Raw genomic sequence first — 20,663 nt, forward strand, 5'->3', positions numbered from 1 at the left:
ATCTGATATTCTTAACCTGTAGCTCCTATAGCACAGTTTTAGCACCCCCACCCCACAATGGGTATATCTGGACATTTTAATCAAGAAAACAAAGTTATGGTATTATGATCGGTCAAAGCTCTTTCTAGCAGACCACTGAATAAAACAAACCATTAAAAAATGCCTTTCCGGAGACAAGAACAAAGCAGAACATTTTCCTCATAAAAGGAGCTACCAGCATGCTTTGTGCCATTAAAAATTTACTTTCCAAAATATAACCAAAGACTCATGGTCTACTAGAAAGCTCCCACTAATCACAACAGTATAACTATGCCACAGAAACTTTCATGACAATGTCTCCAGATAGGCAGAAAGGAAACAACATTAAAGGTTATGATGGAAGCCTCGGTTAGAGAGGAAAACGAAGTCTTTAAGAGCACAGAATGCATCTAACAAACAAGGGGAGCAGAGCAGACACTGTAGCTGGCTATTCACAAAGGACCAGTTCTCTCTTCCTATGGAGCAAGACTCCCTACAAAATAAACTGTGCGTTAATTATTGCTGATTTAAAATTACACTTTTACAGAGCTATTTAGTACCTGACGCAGAAAAACAATCACATAAGGAAGCATTTATTTGAGGTTTAACATGTAATCATACAAATAAAGTCTGTATAAACACAAATCCACAGTCATAACACAGATAGCAAAAGACAAAGTAAAAACAAAGAGAACTAATTGGCGGCTATATACAGTTGGACACAAATTGTGTCTTGTACACTAGAAAGTCTTTTACAAAATAATCATCTTAGATCAACAGAAGACCAATCTTCAATGTCCTCCTGCAAGATGGTTACTTTAGCAATCTCTTCCTAAAAACAAAAACAAAATAGCAATTAGACTTGTGCAACTCCGGCAAGCCTTCTAAGGTCCACTTTCATGAATTGTTTTAAGTTCTCACTTTATTCTTTTCTTCAATAATTAAAGATCACATGCAAATTCATTGGCAAAATGCAGTTTGGGTAATTATAATCATCATCATCTCACTCTGAAGTTCCCATATGATACCATATTAAAATTACTTAAAAATATTAAAATTTACTTAAAACATCAGGGAACACAATCTTTTCATATTCACAGATTGAACTGTGCTAGATGCAAGGTTTACTAGAAGTGTCTCTAGTAAGCCATGTAAAATTCTATTACAAACACGAATTTCTAACACGCTTGTATTTCAAGGCAACAAATTGCTATGTGCATATGATCTTTAATTTAAATCCCAGATTTTAAAGTTCTTGTTTTGGTTTGTAGATTTCACTATTAGCTATAAAAAGAAAAAGCAAGCATTAAATCTTAAAGAATGAACACTTAAAATGAGGCTCCACAATTGAAATACAACACTAAACAGAAGACCAAAATGATTAAGCTGTAAAAAGGCATTTATGTACTTTAACTCCTGTAAAAAACCATTTAAGTTAAGTTTAGACACTTAATCTTCAAAAAGATTAAAAAAGAAGCCAAAGTCTGAAGTTTTCCACTTTAATCTTTACGCTGGTACATGAAGTTGGAAGAGACCATACCACAGGACAGCGTTTTCTGGTGTATGCCTTGCGCTCTGCCCGCAACGTGCGACCCCCAGAGATAGACGTGGTCAGGGTGACACACGGCCTGCAATGAAGTTCCCGCTGGCGGGTACAAACAAGGTATAATGTCAGAGTTAGAAGACAACATTCTTGTTTTCCTTAAGTTGTACCCATTTCAGTACTTTACCTGTTAATAGTTCTAAAAAGTTTAATTATTCCTCTAGACCACCTGGTACACAAAGCAAACAGAAAAACTCTTAAGTTTTTCTGTTATTACTAAAGAAAGTGAGATAAAACTTTAAAGTTAAAGATCTATAGACATTTTAGGCAAAACAGGCTCATCAAGCAAGTAAAAATTTAACAATTTAGTAAAAACACGCTACGTGGTATTTTGTTTTTACTCATTTTCATTTGTCTATTGATCTTTAAATTAAATTAGACATTTCCACTGGTTTCTTGAACTCTGATACACACCTGTTTTCTGCAGTGTCCCCTTTAATACGGCTGGTAATTGTTTTGGTGATTGCCACCCCCTCGGGATGCCTTGCCGTAAGTGCTCTGTTGGCCTATGTGGAAAGACAAAAAATTACACTTAGCTTTTAATGATATGGTTTTGCTATATATTTAAAAGCTATTAGATATGCAAAGTTCTGCATGCCAAATAGTAGAATTAAGACATTTTAAGTTACCATAAATTAGGCACATACCACATTCTAGAATGCTCATAATAACCAGTCACTAAGTCAGTATAACCCCGTGACTATTACATCTCAAAAATTTAACTCTAAACACTTCTATAATACAATCTCAGAATTGAGGTGAATCATAATACCATTGGTTTATGAAGTTAAATAAATATTCTTACCACTGTAGTCTGCATATCCCTGTCCATATCCATAGTTCCCATAGTTATACCCAGTATAATCATAGCCGCCATAGCCACTATAGTTTTGATCACCACCATAGGCACTATTGTAATTTCCATATCCTTGATCATAATAGTTATTAAATCCTTGGTTCCAGTTTTGGCCCTGACCTGAAACAATGCACAATGATTGTTAGGAAACAACTTCTGACCCCCAATCCTAAAATAAAATGATGCATTCCTGTCCCTCACCCTGCAAATCTTAAAAAGGAAGAATGGACATTTATAGTGCTATCTGGTCAAGAAAATGTCACTACAGTTATTAAAAAAAAAAAAAGGGGTGTGTGTGTATATAAAGTCCAACTGTGCCAGTATCAGGCTTCCTAAATCTACTGGGGGATAAAAAAATTCAAGGAGACAGCAAGCATGTTTAGAACAAGCATTCCTGCCACAGAAAACCTGTCATGCCAAGGTGTATCATGTAATCTTATTACATTCAATGGGACTATTTTCCCATCAGTACTGACACTGTCAGAGTGGCTATTGTTTGAAGAAGTGAAACCAGTAAAACAAAAACCCATGGACTAAAATGAGCATGCTCTAACAGTTTAAATTTGGCTTTACTCTCCAATGGGCTTATTCATATTTAGCAGTTGATAGCGTAAACCATTGCCTCATTTTCCTAGAATTAGGTCTCACCTCGGCCTCGACCCCTAGTACCACCTCGCCCACCAGCTGCAGCACCTCTTCCTCCCTTTTGTTGTTGCTGTTGCTGTCTATATACCTCTTTAGGTTGTGCAACTTTGATTTCACACTATAAACAAAAGGTAAAAAGAAGACAAAACTGTTACCACTGTTCTAATGTCAAGTCATTTTTTTCCTTCTCAAAACAGGTTATGAAATTCCCTTAAAACAAAGAAACCCACCCCACTGTTCACTGAATAGAATCCAAATGGCTTTACCTTCCCAGAACCAATTTGATGGTATCTGCTTTCTAACAATTTCTTTACTGGCTCCTCGTCTGTATATGTAATAAAGCAAAATCCTCTTCTTTCATTTGTTTTTGTATCCATAGGAAGTTCAATATTTTCAATCTGAAATCAAGATGCACACTCAAGATCACCCAGTAAAGGTAAAAAGCTACCAAAATATTTTAGAATGACACTCACAAGCTTCAACAAAGTATGTTACTCTTATGAATTGACTTCTGTATAAACTGTTTCATTATCAACATCAAACTAGAGTAACCTGGCTTATCTACAAAGCGTTTATTTAGAGGGGAGAGGAAAACCTCAACAGCCTCTTGTACCCCACAGATGCCACTCCAACCCTGATCACACCAAAGCATCCACCTTTTTGCTGAAATAAATTAGCTATTAATTTCCATTAATTTAGATACTAGTTTCCATTTTAACACATAAAGCAGTGATAAGGGAGGGACTTGAGCAATGATTTAATTCCACCCTGACCGAACTCTTTTTTCTGTAAGAACTGGGCCAGGGACAAAACATTATATAAATGTATCGAATGAGAATACACATAAACAAAAGCACAGCGCACCTCTCCAAAGGCTCCAAAATATTCTTTAATTTGTTCCTCCGAAGTATCTGGGCTCAATCCACCCACGAAAACCTTTTTTGGGGGTTCCTTCCCTTTTAAAGCTTTAGCCCTTTTAGGGTCTATCAATTTGCCATCCAGTTTGTGTTCTTTCAGTTCCAAAACCTAGAAGACAGATTTATATGATCTGACAACATACAATCAACCCTCCGAACGACTTGCAAAACGCACACAAAAAGCACGATGCACACAGGTTCATACCTTATCAACACTAGCAGCATCCTTGAAAAGCACAAATCCAAATCCTCGTGATCTTCCAGTAACAGGATCTGTTTTAATCGTGCAGTCCACAACTTCCCCAAATCGAGACAAATATTCAGTTAGATCTTTCTTGCTTGTATCCCAGCTCAAGCCTCCAATAAACATTTTACTAGAAATAAAAGTTGTTTATTTACAAACAGCAGTAGCTAAAACGGTTAAAGTTACGTTTACTACAAACTATAAGCGCAGGGAAATTCATATCCATGTACAAGTAATTTCACCTGTTTACAAACACACAGGGACCAAAGACCACAAAAAGCCCCAAATTCCATCAAGGTCACTTATCCAAATCTTTGCTCTCCACACTGCATCAGGCAAAGTTTAAGCGAAGCCAACCAAACACGTTAAAAAACCGTTCCGAACTAGTAAAATACAACTTTCTAAACTGAACGCCCACTACTCAGGTTCACCGTCTACTCAGCTGTCAAGTCAACGTTCCACCTGAACAACTCATCATCACGCATACTGGAGATCTGGGCACCAGTCGCGTACAGGTTCCCAAACCAAGGGTCCCCCTACACCCTCCCCAGAAAAACTGCCCGGAGCCCTAACAGACACAGTGAAGAGGCGGCGGCAGCTGCAGCGTGCGGTGCGGCCGGCCCGGCCCCGCCCCCTCAGGCCCCACGCGGCGCCTGCGCACTCTGGCCCCGGACGCCGCCGCCCTCCGCCTCCAAACCCGCTGCCCTTCCCCCACCTTCCGCGGGGCTCTCCAGTCCCCCCGTCCGTCTCCTACTTTCCTCTTCCCTCCGATCTAGTGGGGCCCGGCGGACACGCAGGAGAATCAACTCGGGGCAAGAATGGGGGCGGTGAGGGGGGAGGGTAGCGCGCGGCTCCCGAGGGACGAAGGGCGCGTGCGGCGCGCTGGGGGAGGGGAAAGGAGGGGAGAGGCGAGAAGCGTGCGGTACCCGTCATCCTGCTGGTTCTTGCTCGCGTTGATCTTGGATCCCTCTGCGAATTCCTCTATGTTGCTGTACTCGTTCATGTCTTCCATAGCGGCGGAGTGGTCGGCCGGAAGGTGCTGGCGCGCAGATCGAGTCGCGGCAGCAGCGGCGGCGGAGCGTTGTATGGAGCTGGATTTAAAATGGCGGCGGAAGAGATCCGGGCGCCGCCTGCGCCCTCCCTTTATAGCCGCCCCGCCCGCCAATCGGGAGGGCTGCTGGGCGGTGACGTGGCGCTGGGCCCGGCGCGCCCCCTGCCGGGCGGAGCTGGGAGCGAGCGAAGGGAGGAGCGGGGCGAGCTGCCGCGGCCGCCAATGGGAGAGGCTGCGGGAGGCTAAAGTAGCGGGAGCGGAGGGGAACAATGGCGGCGGCACATGGGAGAGTCGGGGCGGGACCTCCATCGCGGCCCTCCTGAGAAGCGAGGTCGCGAGTGAGGGGACGCGGGCTTGGGAAGGGAGACGCGTCAGAAGAGAAACGACGACGGGGCGAGAAGTCCTGGGGTCAGAATCCCGAGCAACGCCACAGTCCCTCTTGCCTTGAGAGCCTTTTGTCTCTGGCGTCCGGTCCAGCCCACTCCCAGCCAAGAGCCGTCAACCCCGCCTTTTTCCGCCCTCGGTTCCCCCAGCGCAGAGCTGCTGCTATCGATTAGCACCGTAGCCGCGCCGCTCCGGAAAAAGGCGGACTGCGCCCGGCGCCGGCGGCTGAGGCGGCGAGCGCGCCGGCCGTCTGCCCGCCGCGCGCACGCGTGTTTTGTCCTCGAGCTGGCTGGAACCAGCCGAACAGGAAGCGGGCGCGCGGCGGCCTCTCCGGGCGGCCGCGCGGCGCGGACGCCTCTTCCGCTGCCGCCCCAGGCGCGCGGGCCGAGGGGGGCGCGGCGGGCCTCGCGCTAGCCGATCGGCCGACGCTGTCGAGCTGACCGGGACCTGAACGGCCTCTTTCGGTGGCTGAGGAACGGGAGGAGGGGCTCGGACCCGGTCGGATTACTGTAAAAAATGCCAAAGCCGAAGCAGTGGGCGGGGAGGGAGGGGGCTAGGTGCCATAGAGGGCAAGGGGCACTCACATCCCCGGCGCGCCACTCGCGGGGCTCCCGTCTGCACGTGCCCCGAGCCTCTCCCGCTCGCTCAACCAGTCTGCGGAGAGCGCGCGCCCGCGCACCCGTCTCCCGCGTTCGCTTCTTTGTTCCCGCCCACGCGAGGCCCCATTTTGACGGATCGGGTTCGAGGCCCTCTAGCGGCCAATCGACGTCGGCACCGTGCCTCGCCCCGCCCCCTCGGAACCTCGTGAGGACCGCCCTCTCTTTCTGCCCACGTGGTCTGGGCCTCCCGCCCCGGGCAGCTGGCGAGTTCAGGGTCCTTGGGCTGCGGATTTCTCTACGTCCGGAGGCGCTGACCAGTCCTCTCCGTCTCGTGCGTCAGGCCGCGCTGCGGTTATCCGCTCCGGGACCCTTTTTCAGGGCCACCAGAAGCCCAGCCCTTTGCTGGGGGCGCTGCCGGCGCCGCCCTCCGCCCTCTCTACCAGTAGGCCGATTCTCTTGGTAGCAGTCGGTGGGGTGGGGAAATGGTCGTGCTTTCGGTGCCCGCCGAAGTCACTGTGATCCTGTTAGATATCGAAGGTACCACAACCCCGATTGCTTTCGTGAAGGTGAGGGGCGGAAGGGAGCGGGGAAGTTACTTACGCTTTAAACCAAAAATGTTGAAAGTATCGCAGACCTTGCACTAGAGACACGAGGAGTGGGAGAGACGGTGTGGCTTTGCTCCGACTCTGGGGTGGGAGGAGGTAGTCTGCGGCGGATTGCTGGATGCTTTTTCTCCTCATCTTCACCTTGCCCCATCCCTGCCCTCGGTTTTTTGCAGGTGGGTGGGAAGGGACGGAGGTGGTGGTGAAGAAGGGCGGAGGAGGGCAGGTCCGCGGCGGCGAGGTGAAGAGAGGTGGGCGCCGCCCGCGGGGCAGGTGTGCGCCCCGTCGCCCAGGTGACAGCCTCGTGCCAGTGTGGACCTGGGGAGTCGGCGGCCGCGATCTAGTAGTCCCTGAGGCTTCCAGTCTCGCAAAATGGAAAGACTGAAGTGTCAGGATGACTTTTCAGGTAGCCTTGGTGTCTTAGGCAGTAATGGTTATTCTTCGCCTTTTCACACTCTTGCTGTTCGTGGCCGAGCCTCTCACTGAATGTTCCTGGACTAGGTTAGCAACGGTCTAGATTCCGTCCATTTTCCTTTTTTTTAAAAAGGAGACAAAGTTCTTACCCAAAGTTGTCTAGGATAGCAGTGCTAACCAAGTTGTCTACAACTAGTTCACAAACTTAAAACTTTACATTAGAGCAGGTTCCTTTTTTATATATGTTGTATTTGTCAGGATGATTAAATATCAGATATTAATATAATTTTAAAAAGGATCTCTCAGGCCTAGTCTTCTGTTTAATTTGACTTTTAGAGGTTTAAGATAAAAGTTCTCATAGAAGTGCTTGTGTGCAATAATTGAGATACCGTTTACAAAGTAGGGAAAACCTGTCTTCCAGCAAACTGAAAGTCTTAGTTTTAATTTAAAAAAATTTGTAAAGTTACCTGTGAAGAATGTTTTTCTTGATCTAGGTTATAAAATAAAATTGTTGTACACTTTTAGGTCTCCACTGTAACAACCACTTACAAATTCTTTAGAAGGATCACAGTACCTTGACATCCAGTGAAGTGTCTTAAGAAATCTAGGGTTTTTTTCCAAGTTTTTAAGTACACGTGACGCTTTCTGCAGAAATATTCGGAATTGCCCAAATGTTGATAACTGAGTCGACTTTTCTTTCTCTTGTTGATTGTGACAAAATAACTGCTTTCTTGTAGTTTTCAAAGAAAAAAAGGATTCTGCATTTTTATGGTTCATAATTTACAAGTCACAGTCTTGCTTTCCACTGATATCAGAAAACCAGAAATGATGACAAGTAGTAATATGGCATATGTACCATTCTTGGAAAATCTATTTAGGGAGAAGATACCTCATGCAAATCAATTTTATAGCAAAAAATAATACATCTCTCTCTCCTTTTTAAATCCACTGTGTCTTCTGCAAGATGAGCTGAGCCACTTCTTGGAATCTTTGTTTATGACAGACTTATTCTGAGATCTTTCTGAGAATAAAAATGCCTTAATGGTCTAAATAGATTTTTTTTTTGCGTTTGAGACCAGACTGCAAAAAAATCCCTCAAGGATCTTGTTTTAAGGATAATTTCTTAGGCTTTGTCTATAATCAGTTATTATTTTATTCATGTTAACTACTATAATTGTCTATTTAAGTAAAATAAAGTCGCTCAGTCATGTCCGACTCTTAGCCACCCCATGGACTGTAGCCTACCAGGCTCCTCCATCCATGGGTTTTTCCAGGCAAGAATACTGGAGTGGGGTGCCATTGCCTTCTCCAAAAGTTAGACTAGAATGGTAATCATCTGATCTATCTCAAATACATGAGTCATGGATGGCTATAATTTCAAAACTAATGTTTAATAATGGCAGAGTGATTTTAAAGTATGCTAATAAACATTTTGGAAGCATGTATTCTATGAAGATGGTACTGCAAACAGATTCATAGTCCTGTATCATCAGACTGAATCTGTTATGTTTGAGATCAGTTGCTGATCTTGTTTCTCAGTACAGTGAGTGAGTATCATTCATATGTTCCTGCCAGTATTTCTTCATAAATGTCATAACATAAAAATAAATTTAATATCTGCAATATATAATTCATCTTAAAATTTATTATGTAATTCATATCAAGAATAATCTGGGGAATTTTGGTAAAATGTGTTCATGTTCTAAACCTCACTCCCAACCCTCTGAGAGCATTTAGGAGTATGTGTGTGTCAGGATGTTTTTCTGTGAATAATAAAGCCCCATCATTATTGTCTATTTGCTATGCATTAAATGATCAAAACCAGTGTTTCTGAGAGTATGTTCAGAAGAACATTAGGTCTTTGTGGATGTTTATTGTAACTACACAGAAAAAGATTACTAAATGCATTTTGAGAAAATGGTCTGTGCGTATTTAACCAGGTTTCTTTATTGCACACCTTCTCACATCCTTTATATCATACACACACTTGCACACATAATGCTTTGTGAACCTTCAAGAGACTAGCATTTCACAAATTTATTTGAACCAAGAAATCCTTTAACACAGTGTCTGTATCTTTTGAATACCCTTTAAAGAGATGCTAAATTATATCCTTGGACCTCGGTTCTACTTTGGGCTTTAGTGTGGAAAAGATGAAAGGAAACATTGAGATGCAACTGGTATACTTGACTACAAGTCAGGTTGTGTGCACTGTTTGCATATTACTAATAGGAAACAGGCTCTGAAAAATTCAACGGTATGCCTGGGATTTGAAACCAAATTGTCTTGACACAGCACCTCTTAATCTTTCCATTATTGCGCTCCATCTCTGAAATGGGACAGACCCACAGTGCTTGTTCAGTCTTCTTTGCCTGGTCTTGTGGGTGTTAAATGACACAGCTGACACGAGAGCACTTTAATCAGTAAGAAATACCATAAAAGCATATGGTGGCGAATTTTAGTTTACACCACCTCTTGGTGATAGGTTTAGGAGTACACCCTTGGAACAGAGTAACTATACTTTATTTGGGGGTTTGGTTCTGCCATCAGTATACACTATGAAAATTGAGTATTGTCAAAAATTGCTGTAGAGATTGTCATACTAAGTGAAGTAAATCAGAAGGGTATCGTATGACATTCCTTGTATGTGGAATTTAAGAAATGATACAAATGAACTTACAAAACAGAAAGAGACTCACAGACTTAGAGAACAAACAGTTTCGGGCTGGGGAGATGGGGAGAGGGGAGGAAGGGATAGTTAGGGAGTTTGGGATGATGTGTACACACTGCTGTAATTAAAATGGATAACCAACAAGGACCTACTGTATAGCACAGGGAACTCTGCTCAATGTTATGTGACAGCCTGGGTGGGAGGGGAGCTTGGGGGAGAATGGATACAGGTGTATATATGGCTGGGTCCCTTTGCTGTCCACCTAAAACTATCACAGCATTGTTAAAGAAAAGGTTTAAAAAATAAATGCCTTTGAAATACCCTTAGGAAGCCAGTCCTCTCTGGAGACTGATTCCATCTTTCTGTAAATCACATGCAGCCATTTTTCCTTCAGAGGTGAAACATTGCTGCTGCTTCTCTTGAGCACTGGAGGAAGGAGTTGGTTTGGGATTAGGTGACGTAGATGAAAAACATATTGTGTCAAACACTAGGCTCACACTGAACCATTCATGCTGTCAGAGACACTGGGGAACTGAGACTGTCTCAGGGAACAGAATACGTTCTGTGAGTGGAAGGGCAGACAGGTTAGCAGCACTGGTTTTATTTATTTTTTCCCTTTCTCTCTCTTTTTCCCCTTGCTGAGTAGTTAAAGTTGAAGGTGTCTATGATGCAACTTATAACTTTATAAGATGCACTAACTCCTAGATATCTTACAGGATTCCATAGAATCTTCCCAGTCTGGAAATGTGTTCTGTGAGCAGCCTGTTGCTCTGTCAGGGCATGCCTTTAACCCTTAGGCTACAGACAATAATAAACAGTGATTTTACTTAACTGCTAATATATCTTATTTTCTTCGAGTCAGAATGGTCAAATTTCTGGAGCGAGAAGGGTTCCTAGTTTGGGCCATCTAGTCAGTGTCACAACCAGCTAATTAATTTCTCATATGAATCAATGAATGCCTAGAGGCATGTCTTTGTGAGGGTCATCACAACTTGTTGGGGGCAGAGCAGCAGTAGAACCCAGCTTTCCTTCAATGGTTCCCAGTGCATCTGAGTCCTCAAAGCCATCAGTCCTGCCCCTCACTGCAGAATGTGTGCCTCTGGAGGTTCTTTTCTTTTCAAGCACTGACTTTGATCCTCTATGGTGGTGATCACTCAGCATTTTTTGGTTATATAAACCATCAGCGGGCTTTCCCGATGGCTCAATGGGTGACAAATCCGCCTGCAGTGTAGGAGACACAAGAAACACAGGTTCAACTCCTGGGTTGGGAAGATGTCCTGGAGAAGGGCATGGCAACCCACTCCAGTGTTCTTGCATGGAGAATCCCATGGACAAAGGAGCTTGACGGGCTACAGTCTAAAAGGTCACAGAGAGTCAGATATGACTGAGTGACTACACACACAGCATCAGTAGAGTTGGGGCAGGCATAACCAATAGAATTTATTGTGTACTGTTATTAAGTTATAAAGTAAATTAGAATTTAAAGATGAGGTTTAAATGAGTATAAATGAATGGGTTTGTATTTTCTTCCCTTATCCCTTTGAATCATCTTGCCTGCACCCCATGGAGCAGCCACAGGTCTTTGTCCGTGGTGATGTAATACTCATTTTTCTGACTTTTTGCATTGTGTTATTCCAATGATTTTAGTCTGTAAGCTGCGAAATAACACCATTACCAGTCCTGTGGTTATCCTGTCAGGAACCTTCAAGTATTGTTTTTGAGTTGGGGAAGATGATCTCTTGTTTCTGAAAATGCTCTATAATTTGGTGCTTTTCCTGTCATTACACGTCAAATTAGTACTTGTAACAACAGTTGGGGCAGTTATGATCTGTGAAGTCACTGCAAACAACACTTCAGCAAATACTGAAACATTGTCCGTGGAGAAGATGAAGGGAGCGGTTCCTGTGAGCCTCTGGTGGCAGCTGATGGCTAGGTAACCTTGTTTTGTGTGTTTCTGTTTGTCTTACTTAATACATATCGTTGACTCCGTAACACTGAGCTCGCTGCCAATGGCGCTGTAACCTAGGCTTTGCTGGAGCTTCCCTAACCACATGTGCTTTGTCCGGGAGGTAGTCTTCTTGCCTTAGGAACACTAGACAGCGCTTGAGCACTTTGTGGGCAGTCAGCAACAAAAAGCACAAAATGTGAAAACGTAGTGGCAAACACACTCTGAAAAGGGTGCTTGTTTAAAATATGAGAGGTGACGTAAGGCAAAGCATCACCTCATAGTGGGAATGTGTGCAACTGGTTTTTCACAAGTTTTGCTCTTCTGCTCATGTATGTACCTGTTGTCAGAAAAGTGGGAAAGTTCAGTGGATCATGATTTGGAGGTTATGAATAAATTTTAGTAGGTAGAATATGTAAATATAGTATCTTTAAATAACAGGGATTGTCTGGACAGAGTGTAGTAGTTATCAGGATGAGCTTGGTGACTGCACGTGTGGCTTAGCTTCTGGCTCCCTGAATGATTTATGGCAAGTTACTGTCTTCTGAGTCTGGGTACAGATGTCCTGTACAATGTCCTGTACTATGGGGATAGCAACCTCATAAGGCTGATGTGAACATTTAATGAATATTTGTGCTTAAGGATTGTGCTCACTCAGTCATGTCCGACTCTTTTTGACCCTGTGTGTGGACTATAGCCTGCCAGTCTCCTCTGCCCATGGGATTTTCCAGGCGAGAATACTGAAGTGTGTTACCATTTCCTCCTCAGGGGATCTTCCTGACCCAGGGATCGAACCCAAGTCTCCTGCATCTCCTGCCTTGGCAGGCAAATGCTTGACTACTGAGCTACCTGGGAAGCAAGGAATGAATATTTAGCCCCCTGTATAAAATAAATAAATATATTTCCATCAGTATTTCATTCACTATCAACAAACCTTGTCAGAGAGTAGTGGATGAGTGGCAGTTGTGGGGTATGTTTTTCATTTATGCCTTAGGAAGACTTCAAGACTTAGTGCTTGAAGGTAAAGCCTTTGTAATAATTAAGGGACTCGATGGACGTGAGTCTGAGTGAACTCCGGGAGATGGTGATGGACAGGGAGACCTGGCGTGCTGCGGTTCATGGGGTCGCAAAGAGTCAGACATGACTGAGCGACTGAACTGAACTGAACTGAATAATTAAGAACCTTCTATTTAACTGAAAGTATGAATCTGATTAGAATATTTGTTCCTAGAGAGTATATTAAGTGGTTCGTGGTGAGTACCCTTGCCAGTGGCCCTTTATATCTGTGCTTCTCAGACTTGAATGTATAGACAAATAATCCAGAGATCTGGCTAAAATGTAGTTTCTGATTCAGAAGATGTGGAATGGTACTTTTTTTTTCATTTTTAGTGACATTTGTTGTTTTCTAATTTTACAAGCAGTACATGTTCATTGAAAACAGAAATACATAAAAGCATAAAGTAAAAATTGACAATCACGCATAATTCACACTGGCCCCCTTCCCACCAGAGATAAGTGTTATTTGCATTTTGGTGCATTTCCTTCCAGTGTATACATGTTTGTTTGTTTTCTTTTTCTGGCCAGGCATCTTAGTTTCCTGACCAGGGATCGAACCTGTACCCCCTGCATTGGGAGGATGGAGTCTTAACCACTGGACTGCCAGTGAAATCCCGTAGTGCTTTCAGTGGAAGTATAATTGACCTACAGTACTATGTTAGTTACAGGTGTCATAGTGATTCAGTATTTTTGTACATTATAAAATGATCATCATGATATGTCTGGTTAACATCTGTCACCATACAAACATACTGTAGTATAAATGGTTATGTTCCTCATGTTGTACATCTCATCCCCATTTATTTTGTAATTGGGAGTTGGTACCTCTTAATCTCACTCACCTATTTCATTAATTTCTCCAGATTTCTCCCTTCTGGCAACCGCCTGTTTATTCTGTCTATGAGTCTGTTCCGTTTTGTTACGTTCCTTCGTTTGTTTTGTTTTTTAGATATGTGAAATCAGACAGTATTTGTCTTTGCCTTATTTCACTTAGCGTAATACCCTCTAGGTCCATCTGTGTTATCACAGATGGCAAGATTTCATTCTTTTTTTTTTTTAGTGGCTGAATAATATGGAATGGAAGTTGAGATTTGAACAGGTTTCTGTGTGATGTTGATGCTGTTGGTCCATGGACTGAACTCTGAGTAGTTAGGCTGTATCCCGAAACCAAGATCTGTTAGCATCCCTCTTTCCTAATGGCTCATTGGAGGTGACAGAGTACACCAAGATAGTGTAGGTGAATTAAAGGAGGTCTGTCATCATTAACAGAACCAAAACCTCTCAGAAGTCAAGTAAATTGACAAAAGAGAGCAAGATAATGAAATAAACTGGCAAATAACAAAGCAATAAGCAAGTGGCCACTTCCCCAGCTTTTGCAAATTGTCTTCCAGAAACTGAACTGTAATAATAACTTTCTTTTTTGTTGTTGTTTGTGGAACTTCCCCAACCAGGGATTGAACCTGCGGCCCCTGCAGTGGAAGCTTGGAGTGTTTTTTATTGTTATTTATGTGTTTGCCTGTGTTGGGTCTTAGTTGTGGCATGCAGGATCCAGTTCCCTGACCCGGGATCAAACCTGGGCTTGCAGCAGGGCGGGTGTGAAGTCTTAGCCCTTGGACCACCAGGGAAGTCCAAAGCAATTTTCTTTTATTTTTTTCTTAAATATTTATTTACTTATTTGGTTGCATCAGGTCTTAATTGCTGCGTGTGCTTAGTTGCTGTGTGGCATTTGGGATCTTAGTTCCCCAACCAGGGATAGAACTTGCACTACTTGCATTGGAAACACTGAGTCCAGACCACTGGACTGCCACTGATATTATACTTTTTTTTTTTTTTTTTTAAGATTCTGTTTAAGGACTGTGGTGGTGTGGAAGTTGGTAAAGACAATATGTGGGAGCTGGAGTTTTACCTTAGAGTACAGAGTTTTTGGCAGTATTTTGAATAAGACCAAGAGAAAAGATGTCTCAAACTTAATCTTCTGCATTAGAAAATCTGAATTAAGCAGAAAAATCTTTGATCCTATCAGTAGAATTTTTTTGAAGTAGCAGATACTCATTTCATTGAAAATCAAAATGATAAAGATATTGATTCAATTTAACAATGGAATCTTGTTTGTATGGGTTTCCCTGGTGGCTCAGAGGTTAAAGCATCTGCCTGCAATGTGGGAGACCTGGGTTTGATCCCTGGGTCGGGAAGATCCCCTGGAGAAGGAAATGGCAACCCACTCCAGTATTCTTGCCTAGAGAATCCCATGGATGGAGGAGCCTGGTGGGTTTTCTACAGTCCACGGGGTTGCAAAGAGTCGGACACGACTGAGCGACTTCACTCACTCACTCTCATTTGTATGCTTTTCTGATGTTTGTTTCTATTGATGCTGTAATTGTGTCACTTTGCCTAGATTCCTTCAATCTAGAGATTCAGGCTTTTTCATCTCCAAGAATGGGGGGAGTAGGATCTGTCATGCTCACAAGGTAGAGAAGAAGATTGAATGAGATAGATACAAAAATCTTTGATCCCTGGATACAAGAAGGTGAGCTTCCATTAGTTCAGTTCAGTGGCTCAGTCATGTCCAACTCTTTGCGACCCCATGGACTGCAGCACACCAGGCCTCCCTGTCCATCACCAACTCCTGGAGTTTACCCAAACTCATGTCCACTGAGTCGGAGATGGCATCCAGCCATCTCATCCTCTGTCGTCCCCTTCTCCCGCCTTCAATCTTTCCCAACATCAGGGTCTTTTCAAATGAGTCAGTTCTTCGCATCAGGTGGCCAAAGTATTGGAGTTTCAGCTTCAACATCAGTCCTTCCAATGAACATTCAGGACTGATCTCCTTCAGAATGGACTGGTTGGATCTCCTTGCAGTCCAAGGGACTCTCAAGACCACAGTTCAAAAGCATCAATTCTTTGGCGCTCAGCTTTCTTCACAGTCCAACTCTCACATCCATACATGACCACTGGAAAAACCATAGCCTTGACTAGATGGACCGTTGTTGGCAAAGTAATGTCTCTGCTTTTTAATATGCTGTCTAGGTTGGTCATAACTTTTCTTCCCAGGAGAAAGCGTCTTAATTTTGTGGCTGCAATCACCATCTGCAGTGATTTTGGAGCCCCCCCAAAATAAAGTCTTTCATTGTTTCCACTGTTTCCCCATCTATTTGCCATGAAGGTGAGCTTAAGGTCCCATATACTTTTCCATATCCAGTGACCACCATTATACTTGATGACCATTACACTAATCTGTCCTTTTGCTTATGGCAGGAGATGGCTTAAATAAATAACTTAGTCATGAACTGGGAGGGGGCGGACTTTGAAAAATATGAAGCCCAGTAGAAACACTGATTACAATGCAGGAAGTATCAGACTGTTTGGAGACAGAAAGCACTTGTGAAGAGTCAATATGGAAAAGGGGGCGCTAACATGTACTGAAACTCACTGTGGTTGCCTCTGCCTGTGTTTCTGTGGCTCTGGGCAGAAATAGGTCAGGAACGAGGCACAGAACATGACTGCTCTCAGAAAGCTTGCACTGGCATGGCAGGATTTCCTGGTTTGATGACTATTCCCCCAAACCTCCCCTTGCTCCGGATTCCCACAGGGAGATATACTCATGGTGGAATAAAAGAGGATTTTTGTTGATTCAACTTGAAACAAGGGGAGGAGCCTTTGGAGAATCACTGTATTGAGCCTGAGTATATCATGAGATGGATTAGAAAACACCTCCAGCCTTAATTTCTGATCTCTTACTCTTCTAGAACCTTCCATGTTATGGCACATGCGTAATGTTTCCAGCTGATCAGTCTTCCCTTCCTTTTCCCCACATTTATTTGAATACCTTTCATGTGCCAGGCGCTGCCAGGAAACCAAAATTCTTAAAAGATGCAGTTGCCCCCCTTAAGGAATCAAGTAAGGAAGACAGGTACATAAAACAGATTGTCGTTGCACCATTGAAATCCTTTTGGGTTTCCTGTTGGGTCAAAGATAGTTTCAGCTCCTCAACTTGAGTGAGTCAGCTTTTCCAACTTTCTGTTCCTCAGTTCCTTTATGCTCTTTTTTTGTAAATAACTGGTGATGCCCATTTGGGTCATGCCAATCTTTCATGCCACCGCCATTCCTCTAGCTTGGGATGTCACACCTTTTCCTCTCCAAGTGCAGTTTAGTTCCATGTACCCATTGAGTTAAAACATGTTTAAAACATATTTCTCGTGCTAGGCTGTGGGAATATACAGGTGATACCTGCTTCTGCTTTCAAAGGACTTGGGTTTAGTGGGAATTTCCAAGTCCTGTCTCTCCCTGCCCCGCAGTGCCGTGTATTTGCCATCATAGCAGATGCTGCCTTGCGGTGTCGTCTGTGTGTGCTGTCTTGCCGCCGTGCTGAGAGCTCCTTAAGGGCCGAGAGCAGAGCCTGGCACGGTGCTCGCACATACGGCGTTCAGCAAGTGCTTGTTGATGGCGTTACGATGCCTTCCAGGCTGGGCCCGGGAGGGGCTGGCGTTGTTTGCTCCCACTTCTGCTCTCCTTGCTATTTCAGATTCCCTCAAGGTGATATTTTATCTTACTTGCACAGCATGCGATGTAACTGTTGTGTTTCTAGAGTGATATTAGAACTTTCTTTGACCCAGCATTTCTAAAACTGATGAGTTTTAGAGAAACTAGTTAACAATGGAAGTTAAAACACCATAAAGTAAATTTTATTAACAATTAAATATCTAAAGAGCTAAATACACTATTCTTTGGAGACTTGTATCTGTTAATGTGAGGATAGAGGAGTGTTTTTTGTCCCCTTAATTTTTCCACGGAAATTAATTCATGCTTATTATGAACTGCAGACATTACAGAAGAGTACAGTGTAGATAATGAATGCCCCTTTTGCTCCCACCACCGAGCAGTTAGTTTGGTGAATATTCTGATTTTTTTTTTCCCTATGCTTAAAGTCACTTAGATCCTTGAAGTATATGTAGTCAGATCAATTCCGTGAAAGTACCAATTCTAATAAATAACCCCTGTTTTGAAAATACATAGATAGGTAAGCCTTTCTTTTGTTCAGATAAACTTTTTAAGGCTATCCTGTGTTTAGCTCTGAAAGGACCTCCCTTCTTTGGTGGTTCTTAAATTTTCTATCCTTAAAGCTCACCCTATGTAACTCCTCCACACTCACAAAAAAGCTATTCTTTTTACAATAAAGGCTTATTTTTGCATACAGCTTTTGATTTTCACATTTATTAACTCATTTAATTTTCATTATTGGTTTTGGTGGAGGTAGGGGTCAGAAGAAGGGTGGTGGCCAGCTCACCCTTATCTTCCTGTGTCCGGTCCTCCGTCACATGGAAAGTCAGTAATATTGTCCTCAGAGGCCCTTCTGGAACCTCAATGGACCCTTCCCAGGGGACTCCACTTTCAAAAACACGGATTGCTTTTCAAAGACAGAATTCTTTAATACAGAAAAGGGTTCTTTGTCTTCTGGGTATGCACGTGAGGGCTTCATTTCTTAACTTGATTTTCAGTGATTCATTATGTGACCTTCCAACAAGTTCCTTTTTTTAAGTCTTAAAAAAAGTGTGGAGCTGATACTGAATAAAAAGAGACTAACACATGTAGTTTGAAAACTAGTGGGAATCCTGGCACTGGGACCTGGGTGGGATTTCAGAGAGGAGCTCGTGGTCAGACTGGTGTTGGTGCTGCCGCGCTCCAGGAGGCTGGCTGACTCCTGCCCTGGGACCAAGTTGTTGTAACTCTGTAAACTAATCAGACCCCTTTGACCAGAAGATCAGGCTCAGGGGATCTGACTCTGAACCAAAAAAGGAAAAAGACCTGATTGATAAACTATAGTTTCTTAGTTTATACTTAACCTTTATGTACCTTTGTGAAATGGAGGAAATAAGAGCACTTGTTTCATGGGGTTATTTTGAGGATTGAAATGATGTGATTCAGGTTACTCATTAATCAATGCATTGAGTAGATTTGGAGTGCTTGGGAGCAGTGGCAGATGGTGAGAAGTGATTAGATTCTGGGTGTATTTTGAAGATAGGGCTGACAGCATTTGCTGATGAATTGGTGGGATGTGGAGTGTGAGAGCAAGAGGAGTTGAAGAGGACTCTAAGGCTCTCAGCCTGAGCATCTTGGAAGGATGGAGCTGTCACTTGGCTGAGATGGGACATTGTGGGAGGAGCAGGATTAAGGGCTAGAAACAGGAGTTTGAATTTCAGATATCCAAGTGAGATTTGGGGAAGGTAGTTGAAAAAAAAAAAATCAGTCTGGAGTTCAGGGAAGAGGTCCAGGTTCAAGCTGTGGATTTAGGGGTCATTGGCAACAGATGGGTATATGGATGGTGTTGGTGGTAAAGAAAGAGGATGAGATGGTTGGATGGCATCACTCACGCGATGGACATGAGTTTGAGCAAGCTCCGGGAGTTGGTGATGGACAGGGAAGCCTGGCGTGCTGCAGTCCATGGGGTCGCAAAGAGTCGGACACGACTGAGCAACTGAACTAACTGCTAAGTGGTAAAGAACCTTCTTGCCAGTGCCGGAGACAAGAGATGTGAGTTCGATCCCTGGGTCAGGAAGTACACTGGAGGAGGAAATGGCAACCCACTCCAGTATTCTTGCCTGGAGAATCTCATGGACAGAGGAGCCTGGCAGCCTGCCGTCCCTGGGGTTGCACATCATCAGACACAACCGAAGTGATTTAGCACAGCACGGCAACAGATGGCATTTAAAATCATGGATTAGACAAGATCACTGAGGATTGACTGTGGAATGAGAAGTGCCTGGAACGGTGAAGGCTCAGTTAGTGTTGGCAGTTGTTCCCACTATTGCAGTAATTACTCATTATTCCTGTTTATTGGAACAGTTACAGTACTGCCAGGTGAGCCAGAATCTCTCATTTCTTTTCTTAGTGCAAATCTCTTTTGAGAAAAGCTGTATTAGAAATTTCTGTAGGGAATATAATATCGGGATCTGGGGGGTTGGGTGATCCTCCATGAAGTCATGAACCCACAAAGCTGAATAGACTCAAGCATTGGGCTTCAGTAGACCTGGGTTTGAGTCCTGGCTTTACTGTACCAGCAGTGAAACCTTTTTGAATCTCAGCTGCTTCATTTATTCAGAGCGAGTCACCTTGCACCAGTGTAGGTGGATTCAAGGAAGTAAATGTCAGTTCCCTCCCCTCCACACTCAACAGGGGCTAGGACTCTGTCCTAGGGCCAGTCAGGGTTCCTGCTCTGAAACTTATGGGATATTGATGTTCTTTCTCTCTGCTGCTTTTAAAGACCTATCCCAACTACTAGCACTTGTGAATAATAACGACCTTCCCTTGTGAGATGTGATTCATTGCAGTTAATTAGATTACAGTTTATATTTCTTTAATTACAGTTTAATCGTCTTAATGGGATTTAGAAGACAAGTTTGTCTTACAGCATCACATATATTCTTTTTGAATGCAGATGAAGATATTTAGTGTTCATTCCTAAAGGTTTCAGCTTTCAAAGGGGAGTGATTATCTCTGCTTAACCCATGAAAATAGACAGCAGACTTACCATTTCTGAGCCCTCGTGACCCTTTGTAGCAGCCAGAGCTGCAAAACTTCTGTTGGTAGTTCCTCTGGTATGGTCTTCAGGAAGGATCTTTAAGGAGCAATTCTAATACCACAACTGTTGAATCTATCTGATG

The 20,663-nt window shown here is 43.3% G+C and overlaps 2 protein-coding genes across 4 annotated transcripts in view; one reads left to right on the forward strand and one right to left on the reverse strand.

The window, feature by feature from the left end:
• Nucleotides 1–590: 590 nt before the first annotated feature.
• On the reverse strand, nucleotides 591–5,797 carry HNRNPDL (heterogeneous nuclear ribonucleoprotein D like). Of its 3 annotated transcripts, XR_008199583.1 has the most exons (9): nucleotides 5,210–5,785; nucleotides 4,245–4,413; nucleotides 3,987–4,148; nucleotides 3,389–3,520; nucleotides 3,126–3,240; nucleotides 2,427–2,597; nucleotides 2,036–2,127; nucleotides 1,559–1,663; nucleotides 591–850 (listed from the first exon to the last, which is right to left on the reverse strand). XR_008199583.1 is itself a non-coding variant. In XM_052641614.1 (8 exons), the coding sequence occupies exons 1-7, from the start codon at nucleotides 5,641–5,643 to the stop codon at nucleotides 2,057–2,059; spliced, it is 1,254 nt and encodes a 417-aa protein (XP_052497574.1). In that variant the 5' UTR covers nucleotides 5,644–5,783; the 3' UTR covers nucleotides 591–850; nucleotides 2,036–2,056. The 3 variants fall into 3 exon arrangements, 2 of the variants coding, with proteins under 2 accessions (XP_052497574.1, XP_052497575.1); XM_052641614.1 differs by lacking the exon at nucleotides 1,559–1,663 and having other exon boundaries at nucleotides 5,210–5,783; XM_052641615.1 differs by lacking the exons at nucleotides 1,559–1,663; nucleotides 2,427–2,597 and having other exon boundaries at nucleotides 5,210–5,797.
• Nucleotides 5,798–6,590: 793 nt separating this feature from the next.
• ENOPH1 (enolase-phosphatase 1) overlaps nucleotides 6,591–20,663 on the forward strand; it is a 36,459-nt gene continuing 22,386 nt past the window's right edge. The window contains exon 1 of the mRNA XM_052642076.1: nucleotides 6,591–6,883. Within this exon, the coding sequence (XP_052498036.1) occupies nucleotides 6,800–6,883 (84 nt within the window). The 5' untranslated portion in view covers nucleotides 6,591–6,799. The remainder of the gene's footprint in view (nucleotides 6,884–20,663) is intronic.

Source organism: Budorcas taxicolor, chromosome 6 (genome assembly GCF_023091745.1).
Source record: "Budorcas taxicolor isolate Tak-1 chromosome 6, Takin1.1, whole genome shotgun sequence".
NCBI lineage: Eukaryota > Metazoa > Chordata > Mammalia > Artiodactyla > Bovidae > Budorcas > Budorcas taxicolor.

Excerpts from the sequence above, each read along its gene's own strand:
- HNRNPDL (XM_052641614.1), bottom strand. The coding sequence starts at position 5,643 with ATGGAGGTCCCGCCCCGACTCTCCCATGTGCCGCCGCCATTGTTCCCC. Across the intron at positions 3,521-3,986 it reads ATTTTGGAGCCTTTGGAGAG|ATTGAAAATATTGAACTTCC; the intron begins GTGCGCTGTGCT and ends TCTTGATTTCAG. Across the intron at positions 2,598-3,125 it reads TACTAGGGGTCGAGGCCGAG|GTCAGGGCCAAAACTGGAAC; the intron begins GTGAGACCTAAT and ends GCATTGTTTCAG.